General features: G+C 39.2%; 1 protein-coding gene across 1 annotated transcript in view; it reads right to left on the reverse strand.

Moving 5' to 3' along the window:
• Positions 1-22,701, reverse strand: part of CTNNA2 (catenin alpha 2) — a 1,364,056-nt gene that overhangs the window by 317,138 nt on the left and 1,024,217 nt on the right. The window contains exon 9 of the mRNA XM_027846144.1: positions 8,726-8,878. Coding sequence (XP_027701945.1) covers positions 8,726-8,878 — 153 coding nt within the window. The remainder of the gene's footprint in view (positions 1-8,725; positions 8,879-22,701) is intronic.

A 22,701-nucleotide genomic window follows, 5' to 3' on the forward strand; every position in this document is an offset into this window, starting at 1 on the left:
AGTGTCTCCTCTGGGGATGGGTCCTATGAGCATGAGAAACAGCTATGTTCAGATTATATCTATGTCCTCACCAAAGCCTAAACACGGAATGATTAATTACTGTATTATTCCCACTATAACACAAGGAATTAGTGCAGTCATTAAATAAGGTCTTGGTTACTGCATTATTGTTTAAGATAACTATTCATTAGTTTATGTTACAAAAATACCAGTGAAGCAAATAAAATAATAGGAAGATATTGGCCAAGCTACGTCCCTGCAGGGTATGTGAAATTTGAGCATATTACTATTTGATGACAGGGACTCGTGTCTCCAACTTCATGAGATCTCTGAGTTTAGAAAACATAGAAATACACAACTTTATTTAATGAAAGTACAAACTATTCTTCGTAGAAAAAATTAGTCTGCATCTTGTGTTCTTTTTTTTTTTTTAACCGTGGCTTCCATTATAGCTGAGCTCTACCAGAATATGACTAATTCAAAGTGCCTAGTCCTGGTGCATCTCCAGAAAGGCAACATCAGCCCAGAAGAGAGGTTCATTGGTTACCTTGATCTTGAGAATCATTTGCATGATATGGATTGGCTTTGATGGTGACAAGAGTATGCCACGGCATCACAGAACTCACAGAAAGATGATTCCATGGATCCTGTTTGGTTTCAAGTGGGTATTTCTCAAAATCTGCTCATCAAATGTCAATGGCTCCCTATTGCCTCAAGGACTAAAGGTCTCAAGGATCCTTTGCTGATCATTTAAAGTTTTACTTAACCCAAATCCAACCTACATTCCTAGCTTTATCATATATCTCTTGCCCTCACAAACTCTTTGGTTCAGCCAAAAATGAGTTTCTTATTTCTCAAGAGCCAACTCATATCACACCTTTCTTTATCCCTTCTCCTTCAGCTGCTGGTGTCTTCCCACCAAATTAGGCTATAACTATTCTGAAAATACTTGTATGTGTCTGATTCGTCTCCCATGATAGAATGAAAGTTCCTTGAAAGCAAAGATTATTTTCATGTTATCACTGTATGCCCACCATCTACCACAGTTCATGGCAGAAAGGATGTTTCTTAAATGCTTCTTGACTGACTGATTGATTCATTGATATTCAAGGATCTATCCAGAGGACGACTAAATTACTCCCATAAACTCTACCCTGCCCCTAAGCCCTTCCCTCATAAGGAGTGCTAAGGAGTTAGCATCTTTCTTTTGGGGCATATATAGATCAGTGACCCACCTCTGGCATGTAAGAAATGACACTGCGCTGGGAGAAATATTGACACACTTTAAGGCTTTAATGCATAAAAATGGAAGGCATTAATAGTATCAATATTAAATGAACAAAACAAAACAAAACACTCCTATTTCATTTTGTGTGAAACACAAAGTATTATATCATTTTTGCAACAGGTTTACCTCCCCTAATTTCAGGGAAAATTATTACTCTCATTACTGGAATTTACATTTTTCATCATCTAAAGCCTTTCTCCCCCATGCTGCTAGAGCACCAGGTTCTCACAATTTACACTCATTTCCCGGAAAATGTTGGTCAATACCACCTTGTTTGTGGAAAGCAAGCCATTAGCAGTAAACAGTTTCTTCTTCACAATGAGGCAGTGAAGGGACCTAGAGAGACCACTGGATTGGAGTCTGCACACAATTTCAGTAAATAGCTGTGTGACCTCTTGCAAGTCATTAGACCAAAAGGGACCTCAGTTTCATCATTTGTAAAAATAGTAATACTTGTAATACCTTCTTCAAAATGTTATTATAATATTATGATTAAATAAAATTACCTACACAAATAATTTTGTATATGGCAAAGTGCTATCATAAATGCCAGCTAAGTATATGTACATTCCAATGGTTATACCTTGACAATGTATATTTGTATATACATAGGGCAGCTAAGAGGCACAGTGGATAGAATGCTGGGCCTGGAATCAGGAAAACTCATCTTCTTGAGTGCAAATCTGGCCTCAAATTCTTACTAGCTGTGTTACCCTTGGCAAGTTACTTAACCCTATTTGCCTCAGTTTCCTCATCTATAAAATAAACCAGAGAAAGAAATGGAAAACCATTCCAGTATCTTTGCCAAGAAAACCCCAAAGGGGTCACAAATAGTTGGATATGACTGAAATGACTGAACAAAATACATACATATGTGTGTGTGTGTGCGTGCATATACATGTGTATATACCCACATACACATATTCACATACACATTGATAGAGGGGACCAGATTTGTGATTTCAGGGGTGAAGGGAACTTCTAGTGAATAAACTCTCTCTTCCAATGCAGGTTGGCACCTTCTCCACAAATTATGGTCTTACAGAGTTTGTCCAGAACCTCACAGAGAGTTTTAATGACTTGCTCAATATCACACAATCAGTATATTTCAGAAATAGAACTTGAATTCAGGTTTTACTGACTCCTAGCCCAACTCCCTATTGCACTCTAGATTTCTAAATATAGGATAGATAGATTGATAGATAGATAGATAGATAGATAGATAGATAGATAGATGATAGATAGATGTAAAAAGGTACATATGCATGCATGAATATATAGGTATATATGTATATATGTGTGTATGTATATATCAGTCTATATAACAATGAACAAACTATTAATGAGTACTTGCATCCCCCTTTAAAATAAAAAAAAAATGGTAGGCAACTTGCTTGTAGCAATCGACAGGCAGGGGGTCTTGTGAAAGATTTAGTGTTAATAACTCCTTAATTTTTTTCCACTCCCCCATATTTTCAGGACTAATGCTCAAGTGACATCTGAAGAAGGGACTGGAATAATCTTGCCCTCAAAAATATTCCTCTTGGATGAGTGAGATCATTACTCAGTAACTCTAATGCCCTTTATTATTGTTATTTGAAATCAGATCAATGTGTAATTGAACAGATCTCTTTTTATAAATCCATTTCCCTATATCCATTCATTTCCTCTGCAATCAGTCAGTGTATAACACCATACCCCATAGTATTTTCCTTGACTTTGTGCTTGGTCTGGGACACAGGTTTCTAGTACTTCACTGATGCTGAAATGCAACTGACACCGGAGTGTGACTAAGAATCTAATACACTTGTGATAAAAGAGGGCTTAACACACCCCTTCACCGCAGATGTCGTACTAATTCATGCTGTCTGGATCTCAGGTTCCCTGCTGGTTGCCACCAACATGGAACAAGAACAAGAAAGAACATGTATATAGTTAACCACTCTGTGTGTTGTAGCTAATTCCCTCTTGTTTCTCTGTAACTTCTTCAGGAGATGACTATCTCCCAACTGAAACATCACAGCCTAGCACGCACAGATTCAGTCCACACTCAACTTCATGGGATCCCAGAAGACCTCCATGAAGCCTGACTCTCTTCTCTAATATGGCCAACAGGTAGCTATCCAGCCTCTGCTTGGAAACCTTTATTGACATGGAATTCACCACCCAACATGACAGTTCAACCCATCACTGAACAACTACAATAGCAAGGAAATTCCTACCAACAATTACAGTCCAGATCTACATCCTTCAATTTTCCAGCCACTGCTCCTACTCCTGACCTCTGGGGCCCGGTAGGATAAGGATTATCCCACTTCAGCCTCACAGTTCTTCAGATACCTGATGACAGCTATCATTTCTCAGTGTAAGTTTCCACTTCACTAACCTAAACATCTCCACTCATTTCAACTTATTTTCACATGGTGTAGTTTGGTTTTTTTTTTCATTTCATTGCCTAGTCACCCTCCACTGGACACACTCCAGCTTGTCGATCCTCTAAAACACTATATCCAGGATTGACCAAAATATCCCAGATATGTATGGTATCATACAGCCAGAATAAAGAGGATTATCAGCTTTCTAATTATAGATTTTATAATCACATTAAAACAGTCCCAGTTTCCATCAACTTTCATGGCTACCATTTAAAATTGTTGACTCATATTGGATTTATGCTACATAAAAAAAAATATTTCTTTCCCATAAATTTTTAGGTATCTCCAATATTTACTAGTGTGACTAATTGTTGTAACTGATAAACTCGACTGTGAGGCAAAAATCATAGATTTAGAGATTTATCTCTATTAGAGTCCCTCTGTAAGACTCTGTGGGCATAGTGACTGGGATTCAGTGTACTACTACCCAGACTCTAGGAGCTGATGGGACATTATCCTCATGATGGTGATTAATAGGGCAGATGTGCCTAAACGACTCTTTGGGAATACAGAGGGGATGCTATATAGAGAGAAAACCTGTGTGCCGTAGAATGAATAGTTAGTGTTGTAAAGAGAGTGTGACCTGTGTAGTGTGATCTTTCTGTGGGGATCTGAGTGTTGGTCATTTTTGGTTGACTTATGCAGGTGTTAATTCCTAAGTAATTTGAAGAGTTTATAGCACAGATCCTTGGCAATTTGGAGGCTTCTCGGGGAAAGATGCATAACTTTCTTATATCGCTCATATATGCCCCCTTCTCTCATCTGAAATTGTTACCGCCCTGCTTCCAGTCTTTATCACCTCTGGTCTAGACTATTACAATAGTCTGCTAGTTTCTCTGCCTCGTCACTCCCAGTCCAATCCATCCTCCACTCAGCTGTCAAAGTAGTCTCCCTAAAGTTCAAATCTGACCTTGTCACTCTCCTCCCATTCAATCAAATCCAATGGCTCCCTATTGCTTCCAGAATCAAAGATAAAGTCCTCTCTGTTTGACTTTTAAAGCCTTCCATCACCTCACGTTTTCCTACCTTTTGGGTCTTATACCTTCCTCCTCATCCTCTATATTTTAAAGACCCCAGCCGTCTTCCTATTCCTCACAAAACACACCAATTCCAGACACTGGCCATTTTTGCTGATTGTCCCCCATGCCAAGAATTCTCTCCCTTCTCAGCTCTCCTTCCAGACTTTCCTGACTTCTTTCATGTACCGGCTATAATTCCACCTCCTTAATTAAGCCTTTCCTGATTCCCATAAATGTTAATGTCTTCCCTCTCTTGATTATCTCCAATTTATCCTGTACAAAGTTTGTTTATATAAAGTTATTTTCATATCATCTCACCCTTTAGACTGTAAGTTCCTTGATAGTAGGTATTGTCTTTTCCTTTCTTCATATCCCCAACACTTATACCACAGTGCCTGGAACATAGATGGCATTCTTCAAATGCTTATTGACTTTGTTTCAGTCCTCAATCACCACTCAGTGATTTTTCAAGAAGTACAGTGAGTGAATTAGTTGCCACCTCTACAACTCTTTCTCAAAACCTGGATGTTAGTTGATCCAACCAAGGAGATCTAGTTTCATTTAAGACACTTTACAAGTTTTCTCCCTGTGGCCTTTCCCTCCTTAGTTTCAACTCCCTGATATTTTTCTTTCAATGTTTCTATAATGAAGATCATTATTCTTAATAGAAAAAGGAGGAAAACCAGAGTTCCATGGTGTGACTTTTTCTGCATCATCCATTAGCATCATTTTATCGTATCTAAGAATCTGACCTATCTCTTCCTTGCCCTTATTTTCAAGAAAATTTAGAAAGCCTAAGTGGCCTTAATTATTTTTCAAAGTCTAATTTTACTTGGGTTTTTGGCATCTCTTATACTCTTCCTAAAGAACTGTCCTACTTCTTGGTTTTCACCATTAACCTTCCTTTCCTTGCTTCCATCTATCTTGATATATGACTTTGAAATCTCAACAAAGAGCTCCCTGTGTATGTATGTCAATCTCCGGAGGCACTCACCCTTTTAGGGAGAGCTACTCAACCTGCTCAATTTAACTTCCATTCTAGAATTTCAGGCCATGAGAACCTCTCTATTCTATCATTGTTTCAGGTCCAGATCTGGATATAACTGAACTCCCCTTGCTTATTTCCCATTCTAAACCAAAATCAAGTTTCCAATCAATCAATAAATATTTATTAAGTGCATACTTGGCAGCTAGGTAGCACAATGGATAGTGCACTGGGCCTGGAATCAGGAAAATCTGAGTTAAAATCTATCCCCAGACACATACTAGCTGTGTGACCCTGGGCAAGTCACTTAACCCAGTTTGCCCCAGTTTCCTCACCTGTAAAATGAGCTGGAGAAGGAAATGACAAACCACTCCAATATCTTTGCCAAGAAAACCCCAAATGGAGTCACAAAGTATGGGACATGACTGAAAAGATTGAACAACAACTGCATATTCTGTGCCAGACACCGTGCGAAGCACTGAGGAGACAAAAAGAGACAAAAACCAAACAAACAAAAATAGTCCCTGCCCTCAAGGAGGTCATAAGCTAATGGTATCTAAGTTCCCAAATTTCTATTCTCTCCAAATATCTAGTCATTTCCCCCTCATAATGGCCTTTACTTTGAGGAAGATAAATTCCACAGTGTAAAATGTACATACTTAGGTAAAAAATACCTTCGCAACTATTTTGAGCTATTCCACAGTTTACTTCAGATTTTAAAAGCAGTCTGTCTGACTGTGGTAGGGGAAAAAAAGTATCAATAAAGGTGTTTGGTTGTTTTTTTTTGTTTTTTTTTATTTTGTTCTAGTTATAAAAAATATATAATATATATATATTATAGAATATATGTATGTATGTGTGTATATATGTGTGTGCATAACTATGTGTGTATATATGTATATATATGATATGTGTGTATGTATGCATATGTGTGTGTGTGCATATGTGTGTGCATAATATCAAGTAACTGAGCTATAGATGCAGAGGAAGGCCCAGGTTTGTAGTAGCAAATAGCCCTGTGTAGGTACCACATGTTGTTCCTTGTCCATCTGTGTCTGTCATGAGAGTCCATTCATCTGTGTCTGTGTCTGTGTATGTCCTTCTCTGCCAGAGGTCCTTTTCCTAAGCTATCTTTCACCTCTGTACAATTAATCAACCAACCAATACTCAATGCCACACTTCTCTATCTCCTTTCCCAAGTGTTTCCCCATCCTCTCATTCATCATCCTTTCACCTTCTTAACTTCAGTCCTTTAGGTCTCAAGGACACTCTACCATCTCATCCTACCTTGAGTATTGCCAATCTGATTCCATCCTGTTGGTAGTTCCTATTTTCTCCATCTAATCATTCTGAACACCACATTTTTTTTTAAACATTTCCTTCATGGCTGTGTAACTCACTTTTGCATTCTTGAAGCAACCAAGACCTTTACTCTACATTTTAACACACAAACACACACATACACACACACACACACACACACACACACACACACACACATGTCTGTATATGTCTGTATATGATCCCATATTCAAAGATGAGTCCAAAAACCTCTAGCTCCCGGCTGAGGTGTCTCCTACTAACTCATAATCACTTTTCATTTGTTTGTTTGTTTGTTTTTTGTTTTTTGTTTTTTTGTTTTTTTGTTTTACCTCAGCATCATGGCTTCCTGGGCATAACTTGTCCTCTACTAGTAGTTTCCAGCATCCCTCTTTAAGCAGCCTGGACATTATATATCTCTTTACAAAATCTTTTTCAAGGAGGCTACAAAATTCACTTTTGTACTCCCAAAGCCATTCCCAATGCTTCATCGTCACACCATTAGCAAATGTAAGCCCTTATAAATGAGAAAATGAGTAAATGAGAAAAGAAAACTTGAGTCCCTTGCCTGCAGGGTCTTGCAGGAACTCCAAATCATATTTTGGGAGAATGGCACATGCTCACACAATTTCCCTCAGTGGCTATTCAAAAATAGTTTAAGTCAGTGGTTAGGAGGGGATTAGGGAAAGGAGCAAAAGACAGCAAAGAACAATGAAGCCCTGGATTTCCTTTCAACAGTCTCAAGTGAACTCAAAGCTTGATTGAGGACAGCTGGAGTCATAAGACAGCATAGGACCTGAGGGATTCCCACCCATTTTATTTTATGTTGTTGTTTGTTTGTTTGTTTGTTTTGCAGATAGGACAATTTATTCAGAGAGCACTAGAAAGACAGTAAAAAAAATAATTAAAACAATAACTTACTAGTTGTAGAATATAAAATAAACCCATATAACTTGTCAATATTGTTGTATTACCAACAAAATACAGCAGGAAGAGATAGAGAAATTTCATTCAAAATAACTACAGTATTTTAAGTAATGAACCACATGTAGGAGCTGGCAATATTCCATATATGATGACATCGATGCCATATCATTTTCAATAAAATTATACTTTAAAATATATCTGTACTTATTATTGAATGTGATACATAATAGAATTGCATTTTTTTTTTAAGAAGGATAAATCAATAGAGGAGTTAAACAGTCCCATTTCTTTCCATTCTACATATTAGCATTATCTCCAATCTTCAACTACAAATTTGATAAGCATGCCATCATCCAAGCTATTGATTACAATGAGCAGGGGCACATGGCGCCACTGTATAATTTGCCTTTATGTTATCATGTACTTGATTCTGCTTCCCCACTCCTTGGTCTTCTTTCTTTATTTCCAATCTCTCTTCTTCCCAACATTTTTTAAACTTTCCTTCCCTTCTCATTTAACCAGCAGACAAAGAAGAGGAGGGGTGGGGTATCAGAGCTGGGGAATTGCCCTCTGCTCCCAATTTCAGGTTTTGGATGAATTCCAACATCAAAAGAAAGATATGTTCCACCATGTTGCTTTCAGAGTCAATGCTATAAAATAGAGGTCCCTATGGACCGAAGCTAAGAGATCAGGCCTGTGGTGATACTTTATACTTTCACAGAATGCCCTGATTGCAGTGACAGTGACTTACCTCCACCAGCTTATTGGCATGTTCACGGAAAACTTGAGCGTACTCCTTGACTTCTTTCTCATTCCCGCTCTTGGCAGCCTCAATAAGTACTAGCAACGGGACATTGGTTTCCAGGAATGAGTCTGATATATGGTCCATCACTGCCTTTCGAAGCTACAGGAAAAGAAAACGGCAATAAGCAATTGAACACTTGTCAATTGAGTTTTTTTTTTCTGATTTGTCTTTTTCTGACATATTTGCCAATTGTGGTTACACTTGGGGATAACCTTCTAATTAAAATGAGCCCCGCCCCCCATTTCTCCGAGAAGTATCTATTCGAGGCAGTACAAGGGAATGTGCAGTGATGAACCTAACAATTAAAAGGCTCTTAGAGCAGCTAAAGTCTCACTTGCATACATAGATCAGATTTGTTTTCAATGCCCAGTGAACGGCCGCCAACATTGTGGTACCTCCATAACTACAGCATTAAGGAGCTTAATAATGCTTCACTGTACTTTTAGTAGTAATTTAAAGATGGCAACATCATACAATGACCACGTCTAGAATCAGAGGATGTGGGTTCAAATCCCACCTCTAATGACCTTTGATATGTCACTTAAATTCTCAGGGCTTCAGTTTCCTCATCTATAAAATGAGGAGGTTGGACTAGATGACCTCTTCAGTCTTTTCCAGCTCAGTACATGTTTATAAGTGTGTTACAAGAGGAGTGCCACTGACAGCCCCTCCATATTTCCTCTAGGACACTCTTTTCTGCATTTAAATCCCTTCAAAGCTGGGTGTAGCTATTTTTTTTTCCTCACTCCCCAAGTGACTAGTGTCATCTCACACATAAACCCTGCAATCACTCTGTAAAACACAGCACACAAGACAATCCAATCAATCCTTGTTACACTGTAGAGCCAAGTACTTTAGGAAGTTCCACTGGACTGAAGTATCAAAGGAAGTCCTCACCTATGTATCTTCATACGCAGAAGTGAAAACAGGGAGGGTGAGAGGAAGAAAATCAGTTGGGGAAAGATGGTGGACAGAGAAAAGAAGATAGAGCAGAATTAAAAAAAAACAAACTAGAAAACAAATTGGATACAAATTGGTGGAAGATTATACTAATTACGGTATACAGATTCAAATAAACAATTATTTTACCTTGAGAAACAACAAATATAAGGAATTTGGAGAAACACGGGAACAGTTGAATGAAATGATTCAGACAGAAGTAAAAAGAACAAATGGGCAGCATACCCAATGGCCACAGGAGTATAAAGGAAAATGGTGCTAAAAAGGTAAGTGAATTTAAGTCAATGCAATAACCAATCTGGCTACCAGAAGACAGATGGCATAACTCATGTCCTCTCAGTAGAGTGGAAAACTAAAGGTATAGACTGAGGCACACATTGTCAGTCACTGCCAATGGATCTGTTTGTTTTGCTTAACCACACTTCCTTGTTATAAAGGATGGCAATATGTGTAGAATGTTATTGAAAATTGACAGTGATATAAAAAGAATTGCAGCATCAGTTAAAATTTATATAAGAAATTAGAAGGCTTGTATCTGTGCCATCCAGCAATGCCCATCAATGCCTTGAACATCTGACTCACTTTCTTTTCCTCTCTCTGTTTTTTTTTCTCTCTCTCTCTGTTTCTTTCTGTCTCTCTTCACACACACCCACACCCACCCACACCCACCCACCCCCACACACACACAGACACCTGTATATGTGTATATATATGTATATGCATACATATATATTCAAACACACATACACACACGCATTGTGTGTATGTGTGTGTGTGTGTGTGTGTATGTATTCACAGATTTTTTTTTTGACATATTGTTTACCCTCAGTAGAATATCATATCCTTGGGGGCAAGGTCTGCTTTGTTTTCTGTCTTTGTATGCTGGAGGAAATGACTATTTGTAGCCAATAATTTGAGGGGAGAATCACAGCTCTCCCCTTTTTCTAAAGTCCTTTACAAGTTCAGACTGTAGAATGAGATTGAATTAACTCTCCCCAATTTTGGTCAGACCCCACCCAACCTTACAAGGAATTTAAGGTGAGGAAACCCATTATGTTCTACTCTAACTTGTGTGGAGACAGTTCTTTATGTATAAATAGCCTAAGGCTATGTGTGGTCTGAGTACAGAGAAAAGTTTCTCTGTCCAAAGGTCACTTTCAGCCCCTCATTAAACACCTAAGGGTATACAAACTGTGAGCCATGCTGCCATGATGGTCTTTGGTCTAAGACAGATGACCAAATGACCATCCTTCTATTAATAATCTGCTGGCCTTATTAATAAAATGATTAAATTACCCAGAAATTATGTCTCACAAACATTTTTAAGTGTCACAATTTTAAGAGCCTAATCCAGTATAGCACATAGTAGGTGCTTATCATATGTCTGATAAATTAAATTGAAATACCACTGAAGTCAGGTAACCTAGAATCCTAGCCTTGTTTTGGACACTAAATAGATGGGTAACCTTAGAATGGCCATTTAAATACTCCCAGACTCAGTTTCCTAATATGCAAAATAAGTATATGAACTTTTGGGTCTCATTAGGTTGTTTTTTAAGATTTAGTGGTGATAAAGGATTTTGAAATATTCTGAAAAGTTACAAGCATACATGGAAGTGGGAAACTTTGCCTGTTATACACATTGACTGTGCATTTCCCTCTCAGTGTCTGGTAGGCAGTTCTCTAAGTGAATAAGTTCTCAGCAAGTGCTGGAATTCATGAGTAGAGATGGTTCCTCCCCTGGGGCTCCCTACACCAGCCAGTGGAATTCCACATCAGGATTTTTTCAAAATGGTCAAAGGATCATAAATGTAGAGCTGGAACGGACATCAGAAGTCATGGTACTGTCACTACTTGCCCTTTCCTCCAGGTGGGATGGAGAATGGAATAGTGTGAAGAAGGCTGGATTTGGAGGCTGACACTGGGCTTCTAATCTGGGCTCCACTGTTTGACACCTGTGTGTCATTGGGACATGACCTTATGTCTTCTCATGACCTCAGTTTCCCCTTCTAGACAAGAAGTAGACTAGAATATCTCTTGGGTTATTTCCAACTCTATTTTCAAGATCATATGAATATGGAATGATCACAAAGGCAGGGTCAGTCCTGGGCAAAAGCAAGGAAGTGGGTGATATCTTTTTTGTTTTCAGTTTTCATGGCCTCTGGATTCTAACGCTTTTATGTCCAGCACCCTCACAATTTCTTCCCTTTCCTCCTATAAAAATCTGCCCTTATATCCTTTATCCAAGTGGGGGAGTGATCTATAACAACTCAAGGTGAGAGTCCTCCAAGACAATATACATTGTAATAGAGATTAGGGTCTTAAGCAAAAGGCCGGGGGGTGGGGGGGGTGGGGGGGGTGACAGAAAGATTTCAGCCCTCTGAATTCTACATATTTACAATTACCAATATCCATTTCAGAAAGGAAATAAAGCCCCTTTCTTTGGAATGATGGAAGCTTATGGGTACACAATATTGCATATGCTATCAGCTCATTGATTGTTATATGATCACCACAAAGTAGCAATATGGTCACTACCTTTGTTTCATTTAATGAACTTTCTTTGTTAAAAAGGAAGGCTCATTGGGAGCTGATTGGGGGAGTATATCAGAAATGAAAAAATAAAACATTAATTATTATACTTTAAAAATATTAAAGATTCAATCAGAGAGCTAGCTGGTTCTGAAATAGTCACCTCTACCTCCCCCGTGTTGACACTAGCCTGAAACAGAAATGAGGCTTAAACACTTTCCCTATCAGGTAGTTAGACCATAGGTAAGTCTGACTCGCTTCTATAGTCAGGACCCTGCAAAAAGAGTCAAAAAGATCCAGTCTTCCCAACTCCCCAGGATCCCACCACTGCCCAAAATTTCAGCAATATTACAGTGGGAAAGAAGGTACCCATCCTCAGGGGAAAATTAAACACATTCCCCAAAAGACCTTCAGCCCAGCTTCATTCATTGTGAGCTGAGTTAAACAACCTGTACTGAGAGAGTGTGCACCAAAGGAGGAAAGAGGAAGCCAAGCTGGGCATCCATTTGAATATTTCCCCAGTAAATGTGCTGATTCAGTGGTGACACCTTTGTTAGTGTGATCTATCTCCTTATGTCTCCGATTCCATCAGGCCGGGGGGGAACTGTGAACAAATTACATTTTCCCCTCTCATGCTAATTACAGCCAGGCCAATGCACGTCATTTAGCACAACTTCAATCTGATGGAGTTGGACATAGTTCCCTTCTCTCTTCTCCTCTCCCTTCGCCTCTCCCCCTCACCACCCCAATAGAATGCTCCAGAATCCATTTCATACACACTGTGGCACAGTAGGGCAGAGAACATTCTGCAATACTTCATTGGAAAAGGGCTTCCATAGCAGACTGGATTTGGAATCAAGGGATGTGGGTTTGAATCTCAGTTTGTCTGATTTTTACCTATGTGACTCTAGGCAACTTGCATGCCCTTTCTGGGCAAGTAAGCTTCATCTTGATGAATGATAGCTACAAATTGATTGATTTCTCAGGGACTTTGTTATTTAAATTCCCTTCTGGCTCTAAAGCCTGTGCTCCTATGAATTCAGCAAACATTTGTTAATTAATTACTTAATTAATTAATATTAAGTGACCTATCCAAAGTTCCCTAGCTAATTGGTGTCAGAATCTGTTCTAGAACACCCCATATTTTACTCCTTCCTTGTCTTTGTTCAGTCCAGGTGTACACTGGTTACCATAAGTAATCTGGGCCTTGACCCTGGGTACCTGGGCTCTAAGGAGTGAGCCATTGCCTTATTTTCTGGTGCCCAGACCCCAGACCACTCCACAATATTCCTCCTCCACTCAGACCATCCCCTGGCACATAGTAAGTGCTTAATGTATAACCTGTTGACTGACCAACTGACCTGGACCTCTTCCCCACCTGCAACCTAGATTCTGCCTCTGGGTTCCTCATCCCTGACAATTGAGCTTTTGCCTTTCCTTGATGAACCCTAGGATTTCATGTCATGTCACGGACTGCTCCAGACCATTTGACCATCACCATGCCACCGTTTCCCCTTTCAAGTTCCCATTTATCTATTTTCTCCCCCCATGAAGAAGGAAGCTCCTTAAGAGAAAGGGTTAATTTGCATGCTTGTATTTGACTTTGTCTAGATCTTAGCTCTGCCTGGCAAACAGTAGGTACTTAATACATACTTGGTGAGTGACTGACCAGTTAACAAAAATAACTAGTTAAAATTTGAAGCTAGAAGTTTGATCTCCTATCTTGAGTGTCTCCTGGGCCTGCCTGACCTTCCTGTCCTCTCTGTGCTTCAGTCTGCGTTTCTTATTCTTGTCTGGAGCAAATTTGCTGCTCACTGACCAAATTAAAAAAAAAAAATCTAGTTATCTCTCTGGCCAGAAGGTAACAGAGTTATACTCATTCATTTATTTTCTCAACAAACATGTGCCTAATAAGTGCTGGAATAAACCTAGACCCTGGCCTCAAGGAACTCCCAATCTGGAAGAAGGCCAGGACATTCACAGATGCTGTGACCCCCCTCCTATAAAGGGAAGAAGGACTGAATCTTTGGTTTCATTAAGCTAGGGAACTCCCATATAAGAAAAGTTCTTTTAGCAAACCATCAGTCTTAGATATTTGCCTAGAACACCAAGACCTAGCATCACTGCCCAAGGCCACATATTCAGTATTTGTTAGTGGCAAGATCTGAACTCAGAAATTCCCAGCTTTAGAGTTAGCTTTCTTTCCATTATGCTACAATCTTTCTCATGAAATATAATACAAATATTGACATAAGTTCAAAGGCACAAGATAAATGCTAAGAGTCCATATGAAGGACAGAGCATAGCAGTTAACTCTTTGGATGTGGCATCAGAAAGACCTGATTTCAAATCTTATATGTATTGATTAGTAGCCATGAGACTATAACAAGTCATTTACTCTCCCTTGGTATTTATTTGGGGCCGCTAGGTGGCTCAGCAGATAGAACCAGACCTGGAATCAGGAAGATCTGAAATCTTTACTAGCTGTGTGGCCCTGGGCAAGCCACTTAACCCTGGTTGCCTCAGTCTCCTCATAGGTAAAATGAGCTGGAGAAGAAAATGGCAAATCACTCCAGTATCTTTGTCAAGATGTCTCCAAATGGGGTTGTGAAGTGTCAGATATGACTGGAAAAATGAATGGATAACAAATATTTATCTGCAAAATGGGAAAAATAATTCTGTTACCTTTCTTTTGGGGCCATTATAAAGAAAGTGTTTTGTATACTGTTATTTCTATAGAAATGGGAGCAACTGTGATCATTGAGGACTGTGTGGGGAGTGGAATATGGATCTGGGAAAGCTGCATGAGTGTTCTTAATGAACAGGCAGAATCCCTACAGAATTAGGATGCTAGTAAGGGTGCTATGTGGCACAGTAGGAAGAATACTGGTCTTAAAGTCAGGAAAACTTGGGTTCAAATCTCACCTCTGATGCTTATCAACTGTAAGACTTTGGAGAAATCACTAAAATTCTCTGAGCCACAGCTTCCTCATCTGTTGAAAGGGAATACTCAATCCCCATGGTATCTGCCTCTGAGGGTTCTCGTGAGTGTGACTCAAATGAGATGATCTAGGGTAAAGCACTCTGAAAACATTAGAGCTCTACAAAATGTCAGTTATTATTTTCACTGTTGTTGTGTTGATTAAAGTAATAATCAAGCTGTTTCAGTCATGTCTGACTCTTTACGATCCCATTTGGGGTTTTCTTAGTAAAGATTGGTAGACTCATTAAAAAAAAAAACAGGTGGTTTTCCATTTCCTTCTCTGGCTCATTTTACAGATGAGGAAACTGAAGAAAAAAGGTTAAGTGACTTGCCCAGGGTCACACAGCTAGCAAGTGTCTGAGACCAGAATTTTAATTCAGGAAGATGGGTCTTCCTGACTCCAGGCCAGTTCTCTATCTACTGTACCACGTAGCTGCCCCTAAAATAATAAAAGCTAACATCATACAGAACTTTGAGGTTTGGAAAGATACACATACATATTTTCATACATATATGTAGATACATACGTGTTTGCACAATTTTGATACAACAAGCCAGTGAAGCAGGGGATGTAATTAATTGCCCCCTTTTGAGAGATGAAGATGCTAAGGTTCAGAAATTTTACTAATTTCCCACGGTCTCACGGCTAACACGTGTCAGAATCAAGGATCAAGCCTACTTTTTCCTTACTCTAAGACCAGTACTGTATTTACTAGATCATGTTGTTGCCTTGATAATACTTACATCTCTAGAATTTTTCTCCAAGGATTGTTGTGAGTCTCAAATGAGATAGGAAAAAAAAAAACATTTTGTCTTACTTGGAAGCACAATGTAAATATCAGTTATCATCATCATTAAGATTGGTAGTAGAGGCATTATAGACATGGGGAACGGTATGAACAAGGACAGGGAGGTAAGGAAATATGCGGGGTGCCCTGGTGCAGATTCTGTCACCAACTATCTGGGTAATCTTGGATAGATTACTTAATATCTATGACTTAAATATATCTGTCACTTATATAGGTAGGCTAGAAAAATAGCTTTTAGTGAATTAGCTATTGTTTACTGAATTCAAAGGACCATAGCTTTTAGAGATGGAAGAGCTTAAAAATAACCTTATTATAATGAAATGGAACGAGATAACCATAGAGGCCATAGACCCCTTGGGCCATTGACCAAGGTAAAACAATGAGTGGTACCCAAGTCCTTTAACCCTAAGCTTCCAGTCTTTCTCACCACACCCCTGAATTTGCATCTACACACGGCCTCAAGCACTGCAATAATTCCCCTAGAGAGACACGCACTCATGTTCAAGATGGGCTCTCCATAACATCCTCCAGATGCCTAAAGTTTCATCCCCTTCTCTGTTATATAAGGAGATGATTGGGTAATAGCATCACCAATAAGGATGTCCCAGACTTCACTAACATGGAGTATGGAGAGCCGATCAAGATTAATCCCTAAGGGGAATTGGCAAGAGAAGCTAAAAAAAAAAAACCATTGTAGTCAGCATTGACCCCTGCCTCTGATATACAGCTACTCTCTGCACACCAGGGCTGCCAACATTTCTTAGCCTCTTGCCTTAAGCTCTGGATATAACTGTTATTAAATATGAAAAGGAAAGGAAGAAAAAACAACAACAAAGACCACAACAGTAGACACACCAGGCTTGGAGCCATCTAGCCAGTGGATCCCTACTAGAACCAACCCACATTCAGTCAGCCCCTTTTGAGCTAGAGAGTAAAGCAATTACAGTAATTATTCACTGCAGTAATCCACCCAAGAAAGTGTTAACAAGCTCAGATACTACCAGTACACAGTTGGGCCGACAATGACCACACTTTTAAATTAAGAAGAGCAGGGGAAAAGTTTTGGACCCTCCTTGAGAACATTAGAGAATGACCAATGGGTGGCATATCCAAAAGAAAAAAAATACAAATCTCTCTGTTCACTCCATTATCCTGACAGCACTAGCCATTTTCTGTGAAACAGAAAATCATTTTAATTAGAAGCCTAACATCCTTCCTCAGTTAAACCAATTACCTCTTCAAGAGACAGGCTGCACTATCCCCAAACCCCTTTTCTCTTCAACTCTGACTATTTACAGTTAACTTAGAATGGAATCATCAATGTATGGATTTGGTGCAGTAGAGAGCATTGGGGTATACAGAGTCAGAAAGGCAAAGATACTGCCATGCCTTCTGAGGGTTTGGAATTTAAGAGAGCTCCCCATGAATGAGCTGATTAAAGTGTGAGAGCTCATCTAAGCACTGAATTTATAAAGAGATGAGAATGATCATTTCCCGGCAGCTTTTGTTACCCCCTCACCTACCAGATTCAGGAATTTTTAAGACACTAAAATGAACATGACAACTATGCCTTGCACATGTGTCCAAAGGCCTCAGTGCACACAAGAGATATGCTCTTCAAATACTGCCTGACTTTCCCAGAATCCAACTTTTAAAAAAGTATTTTTCTTAGGTATTATTAATAATATTTTTACTGGGATCAGTTATAGGGTACAGTAGCATAGATTTAGAGTTGTAAGTGGCCATAGAGATCATTGAGTACAACTCCATCATCTTACAGATCAGTAAAATGGAGCACAGAAAAAGATCATAAGATTATAGACTTGGAGTTGGAATAAACCATAGAGGCCATAGACCCCCAACTCCCCCATTTTACAAGTGAGGACACGAGGCCCAGGGAGGTTTAATGACTAGTTGAAAGTCACATAGTGTCTGAGGAAGGATTTGAATTCAAGTCTTCCTACATCTTTAGTCCAACACCTTACAACTCTCTGTACTATGCCACCCATTCTTCTGTGATCTTCAGAAGAAAAGAAATAGAAAACATGTGATGGCTGTCTACATGTATTTGAATGGTTATCATGGATACTAGGAACCAAATTCATTTATTCATTCATTCAATCATTTATTCATTCATTTGTTCATTTATTCATTCATTCATTTATTTATTGCCATAGAAGGCATAAATAGGAGCAGTGGGAATGGATAGATGTTTTAAAGAGATTGTTTTAGTCTTGACTTAGGGGAAAAATAAAAACAAAACTTACTCACAATTAGAGTAGTCCCAAAGTGGAATAAACTACATTGGGAGGTGGTGGGATCCTCCTCACATGATGTCTTGAACCAAAGACTAGAAGACCCCTTGTTAGGTATTGGGGGTCTTGGGTCCAGGGGTAGATTTGGATGCTTCTGAGGTCCCTTCCACCCATGATATTTGGTGGTATTATGACTCCCAAATTATTACCCAGATTAAATACCCCTGTTCCTTTAGGAATTCAATGACTATTTCACTCTTCTCCCTCTCCTCTACTCTCTTGGTAAAGTAAATACATGGGAACTCTTGTTTACATCCTTGTTACAAATCGATCATTCACAACCACATGTGCTCTTTTTTTTTTTTGGCTAGCTAAAATGAAGAAAAAACATGACATTGTGAAGAATCATGGAGCCAAAGTCAACTGGATAGTCTCTTCCATTGCAGAGAGAAGGAGGAGAAGAAGGAGGAGGAGGAGGAGGAGAAGGAGGAGGAGGAAAAGAAGAAGAAATTTGCTATTTAGATAATGTTATTCAAGTCAGCATTTGTCCAGGTTTCTGATTTATGCAGTGGTTTACTGGTAGATATTTAACAATCAGCTCTCCAGAAAAAATGTTCTCACAACCCATCAGTTTAATTTATAATGTTAATTTTTTCCATCCCTTTTTTAAGTGTAGACAATCAGCAATACAATAACTCAAGCTCTGATTTGTAGCATTTGCCAGTTTCTGAGATGTAAATGTCAACACTGACAATTTAACAATCAGTTCTCAGTAGCCACTTCAGGCTGGGCTCTAGTACATTCTGGGATACATGATTCTCCAATACAAAAAGACTTTGCCAAGGGTCTGTGGACAGATTTCAGGGATTTGTGAAATTAAAAAAAACATTTAAATAATCAGTTTCCTTTGTAATCCATTGTATTTAAATATATGCCTTCAAAAGTATACTTCTGAGAAGGGAACTCTAGGTTTCACCAGATTGCCAAAGGGATATATGACACATAACAAAGTTAAGAACCAGCCTCTAGGTGAGAGCATTAGACTGAGTCAAGTGAAATGCAATTGAATAGGGATGAATGAAAAGTCTTAGACTTGGATGAGTTTTCTTGAAAATAAAGGGACAGGATGTCCCGCAGAAGAGGTTACATATATGTATATATGGCCAAAAGTTAGAACAATGAGTGAAAATTTCAAAGAGAAAAAAAATAGGATTGATTTTAGGGGAAAATATCTTTCTAATTAATTAGGAGTGTATAAAAGAAGAATAACTCACAGTCTCAGAAGATAGATCAATGTTAGGCAGACACTGGATGACCACTTGTGGGGACTTCTTTACATGGCGGGAATTCCTTCCTTCTGGGCTGGGGGTTGGACTAGATGGCTTCCAAACTCCCTTTCAATTCTTAAACTCTTATAGGTTCATAAACCTGGAGCTGGAAGGAATCTCAGAGACCATTTAATCCAACCCTCTTATTTTATAGCTGAGAAAACTAAGACCTAGGGAAGTTAAGAGATAGCTAGATGGCTCAGTGGATACAGTGCTAGGCCTGGAGTCAGGAAGACTCATCTTCTTTAGTTCAAATCTGACTTTTCTCTGCCAAGAAAACCCTAAACCCAGTCATGAAGAGGCAGACACAACTGAAATGACTTAACAACAGGAGGTTAAGTGATTTACTCAAGGTCACACAAGTAGGAAGTACTAGAGTTGGTATTTAAAACCCAGTTTTCCAAATTGAGATCCAATTCTCACTCATTCAGTCAATCAATAAACATTTGTTAAATACCTGCTATGTGCCTCTGGCACTGTGTTAAGCACTGGTGATATAAAAATAGGCAAGAGACAGTCTTTGGCCTCAAGGATCTCACAATCTAATAGTATGCCACCCTACCACATTGTGTGCCAATTCTACCTTTCCCCTGATAAATATGCCTAGACTCAAGCTACTGTCATCATCTTCCAAGCATGCCCCCAGTATAATCCATCACCTTATTGGCCACACAACTTGCTTGGGCTGCCCTGGTTCAGGAAAAGGTAGGGTGGACAGTAGAAGGAGACTGGGAATCTGTCCTCTTTGTGGAAATGTCAGACATAGTGGATAATGAGAGGGCTGGCCATGGACTCGGGAAGATCACAGTTTAAGTCTTGCCACAGGCACATACTTATTGTGTGTGCAATCACAGGCAAGTCATTTAACTTCTCAAAGACCCCAGCTTGGTCTCCAATAAGTTAGACATTAACTGTGTACCTCTATCAGTGGAGGGCATTTCTACACTGGGAAATGTCCACATTGAGGAAATAACAGATTCAGGATGCTGCCCCCCTCTTCAGTATCAACAAACACCCTAATTCTGTATTTTCTAGCCACTAATGTCCTTTCTTATTCTAAATCTATGGTCTTATCATCTTTTTGAAACATGAAAAGCTGAATCCTGTGTCTCTGTGAAACCAATGAAGTAACACAAGGCAATGTATTTCTTTAACAAACATTTATTAAACACTTACTATGGCTCATACCGCATTTTTATACTTTCATTAAATCAATTCAATGAGTCAAGCCCTGTGTTAGGCTCCAAGGATACAAATATTAATTTTAAGTAATCCAGGCCCCCAAGGAGCTTACATTCTAATCAGGAGAAACAACAAAGAGTCCAGACAAGACCTTCCACTATATAAACAAGGCAAAAACTAAGGAATTGTGAAAAGGGGAGAGGCACTCACAAACAACCAGAAGATTAGAATAGACCATTGGAAGAGATGGTCCTTGACGTGAGCCTTGAAGATAATTAAGGGCTCCAAGAAGTGAAGGAGGGACCTCATACTTACTCCCTTGACTAATTTGCACATTCCCTGGTTTGTGTCATTACTTAACAAGAAAGGAATCTTAGGTATCACCTCCTTCAATTATCTCATTTTTTAGATGCATGACCTGAAGCCCAGAGAGATAAAGTGACTAGGACTAAAGCCCAGGTCTCCCTTATTTCCTTGTTCTAGTGGAAAACAAAACCAGCTTAGATCTCAACTCAAAGATAATCCAAATCAGTGGTTTTGCAGACAGTAAGATTCCTCAGGCCAGGAACTGTCTCCATTTTATCTGATCTCTGATTCCTGGCACATAGCTGGTGTTTAATGAATGTGTAGTGAACTGAACTGATTTCAGTCATGCAATCAATCAAGAAGTATTTGTTAAGTGACTACTGTCTGCCAAAAACTGTGCCAAGCACTAGAATGGCCAATGAAAAGAATCCCTATCATGCAGGCACTCACATTTTAGGAGCAGTTTGCTCTGATGAAGATGGTCTTCATCCTCAAGATGAATTGAGATGGTCAGTGTCTGGATGCAGCTTTTGTATTGTCTGCACAATGACCAGTACCAACTTAGTACTCATAACTTGGAATTATAAGCTGTTCAAAGTCTCCACAGAGATACTTCAACATGACCCTCAGTAAAATTCCAAAAAGCTTCAGAATCATCCTTGTGGTGTCCATGCTGTTGACCTGTTCTGCTGCTGGGCATGGCACCCCAAGATCATCTCCAAGATGATTCTACTAGTTGCCCATTGCATCATGCTACTGTGTATGGTCATATTTTATTAAAGTTGTAGGAACATAAAAATGCATCAATTAAACTAAAAGAAGATTCCTCTCAGATACGTGGTGGGCATCCAGCCCATCTAGAACACCTGAGTAGCCACAATCAGCAGGGCACAGTACAAGGGGATGAGTGGTAATATAACAGTCTTGGAGTGTGCCAATGACTTTGCAAATAATTTATCTGACCCTAAGGCAATGCTATGAGCTAAAAACTATTAGTATCTCCAGATGGTGAAATTGATGCTTGGTCTGAGATGTGCTTAGGGTTTACCATTCAACAGCCATTTAATTGAGTGCCTACTATGTGAAGGGCTCTGTATTTGTCAGTGAGAACCCAAAGACAGAAACAAATCTGTCCCTGCCTTCAAAAAGCTCATATTCTACTGGGATGAGAAAATAGGGGCAGATATAAGTATACACAAAATAAATAGAAGGTCACACAACTTGTATATGGAGAAACTGAATTCAAACAACAAGGTAGCTAGGTTAGAGCACTGGGCCTGGAGTCTGGAAGTCATGAGTTCAAATCATGTTTCAGATACTTCTAGCTGTGTGATCCTGGACAAGTCACTGAACCTCTGTCTGTCTTAAGTTACCTCAACTGTAAAATGGAGGTAATAATACCTCCCACCCAGGGTTGTTGGCAGGATCAAATTAAATAACATTTGCAAAATTTCTTGCCCTAGTGCCTGACATGTAATACGTCCTTAATAAGTGTGTGTTTCCTTCCTTCAAACCTATCTCTCTCCTGACTCCTAATATCCCTCGGATACACCATACACCAAAGATA

This window comes from Vombatus ursinus, unplaced genomic scaffold, assembly GCF_900497805.2.
Source record: "Vombatus ursinus unplaced genomic scaffold, bare-nosed wombat genome assembly UNPS02015066.1, whole genome shotgun sequence".
Taxonomy (NCBI): domain Eukaryota; kingdom Metazoa; phylum Chordata; class Mammalia; order Diprotodontia; family Vombatidae; genus Vombatus; species Vombatus ursinus.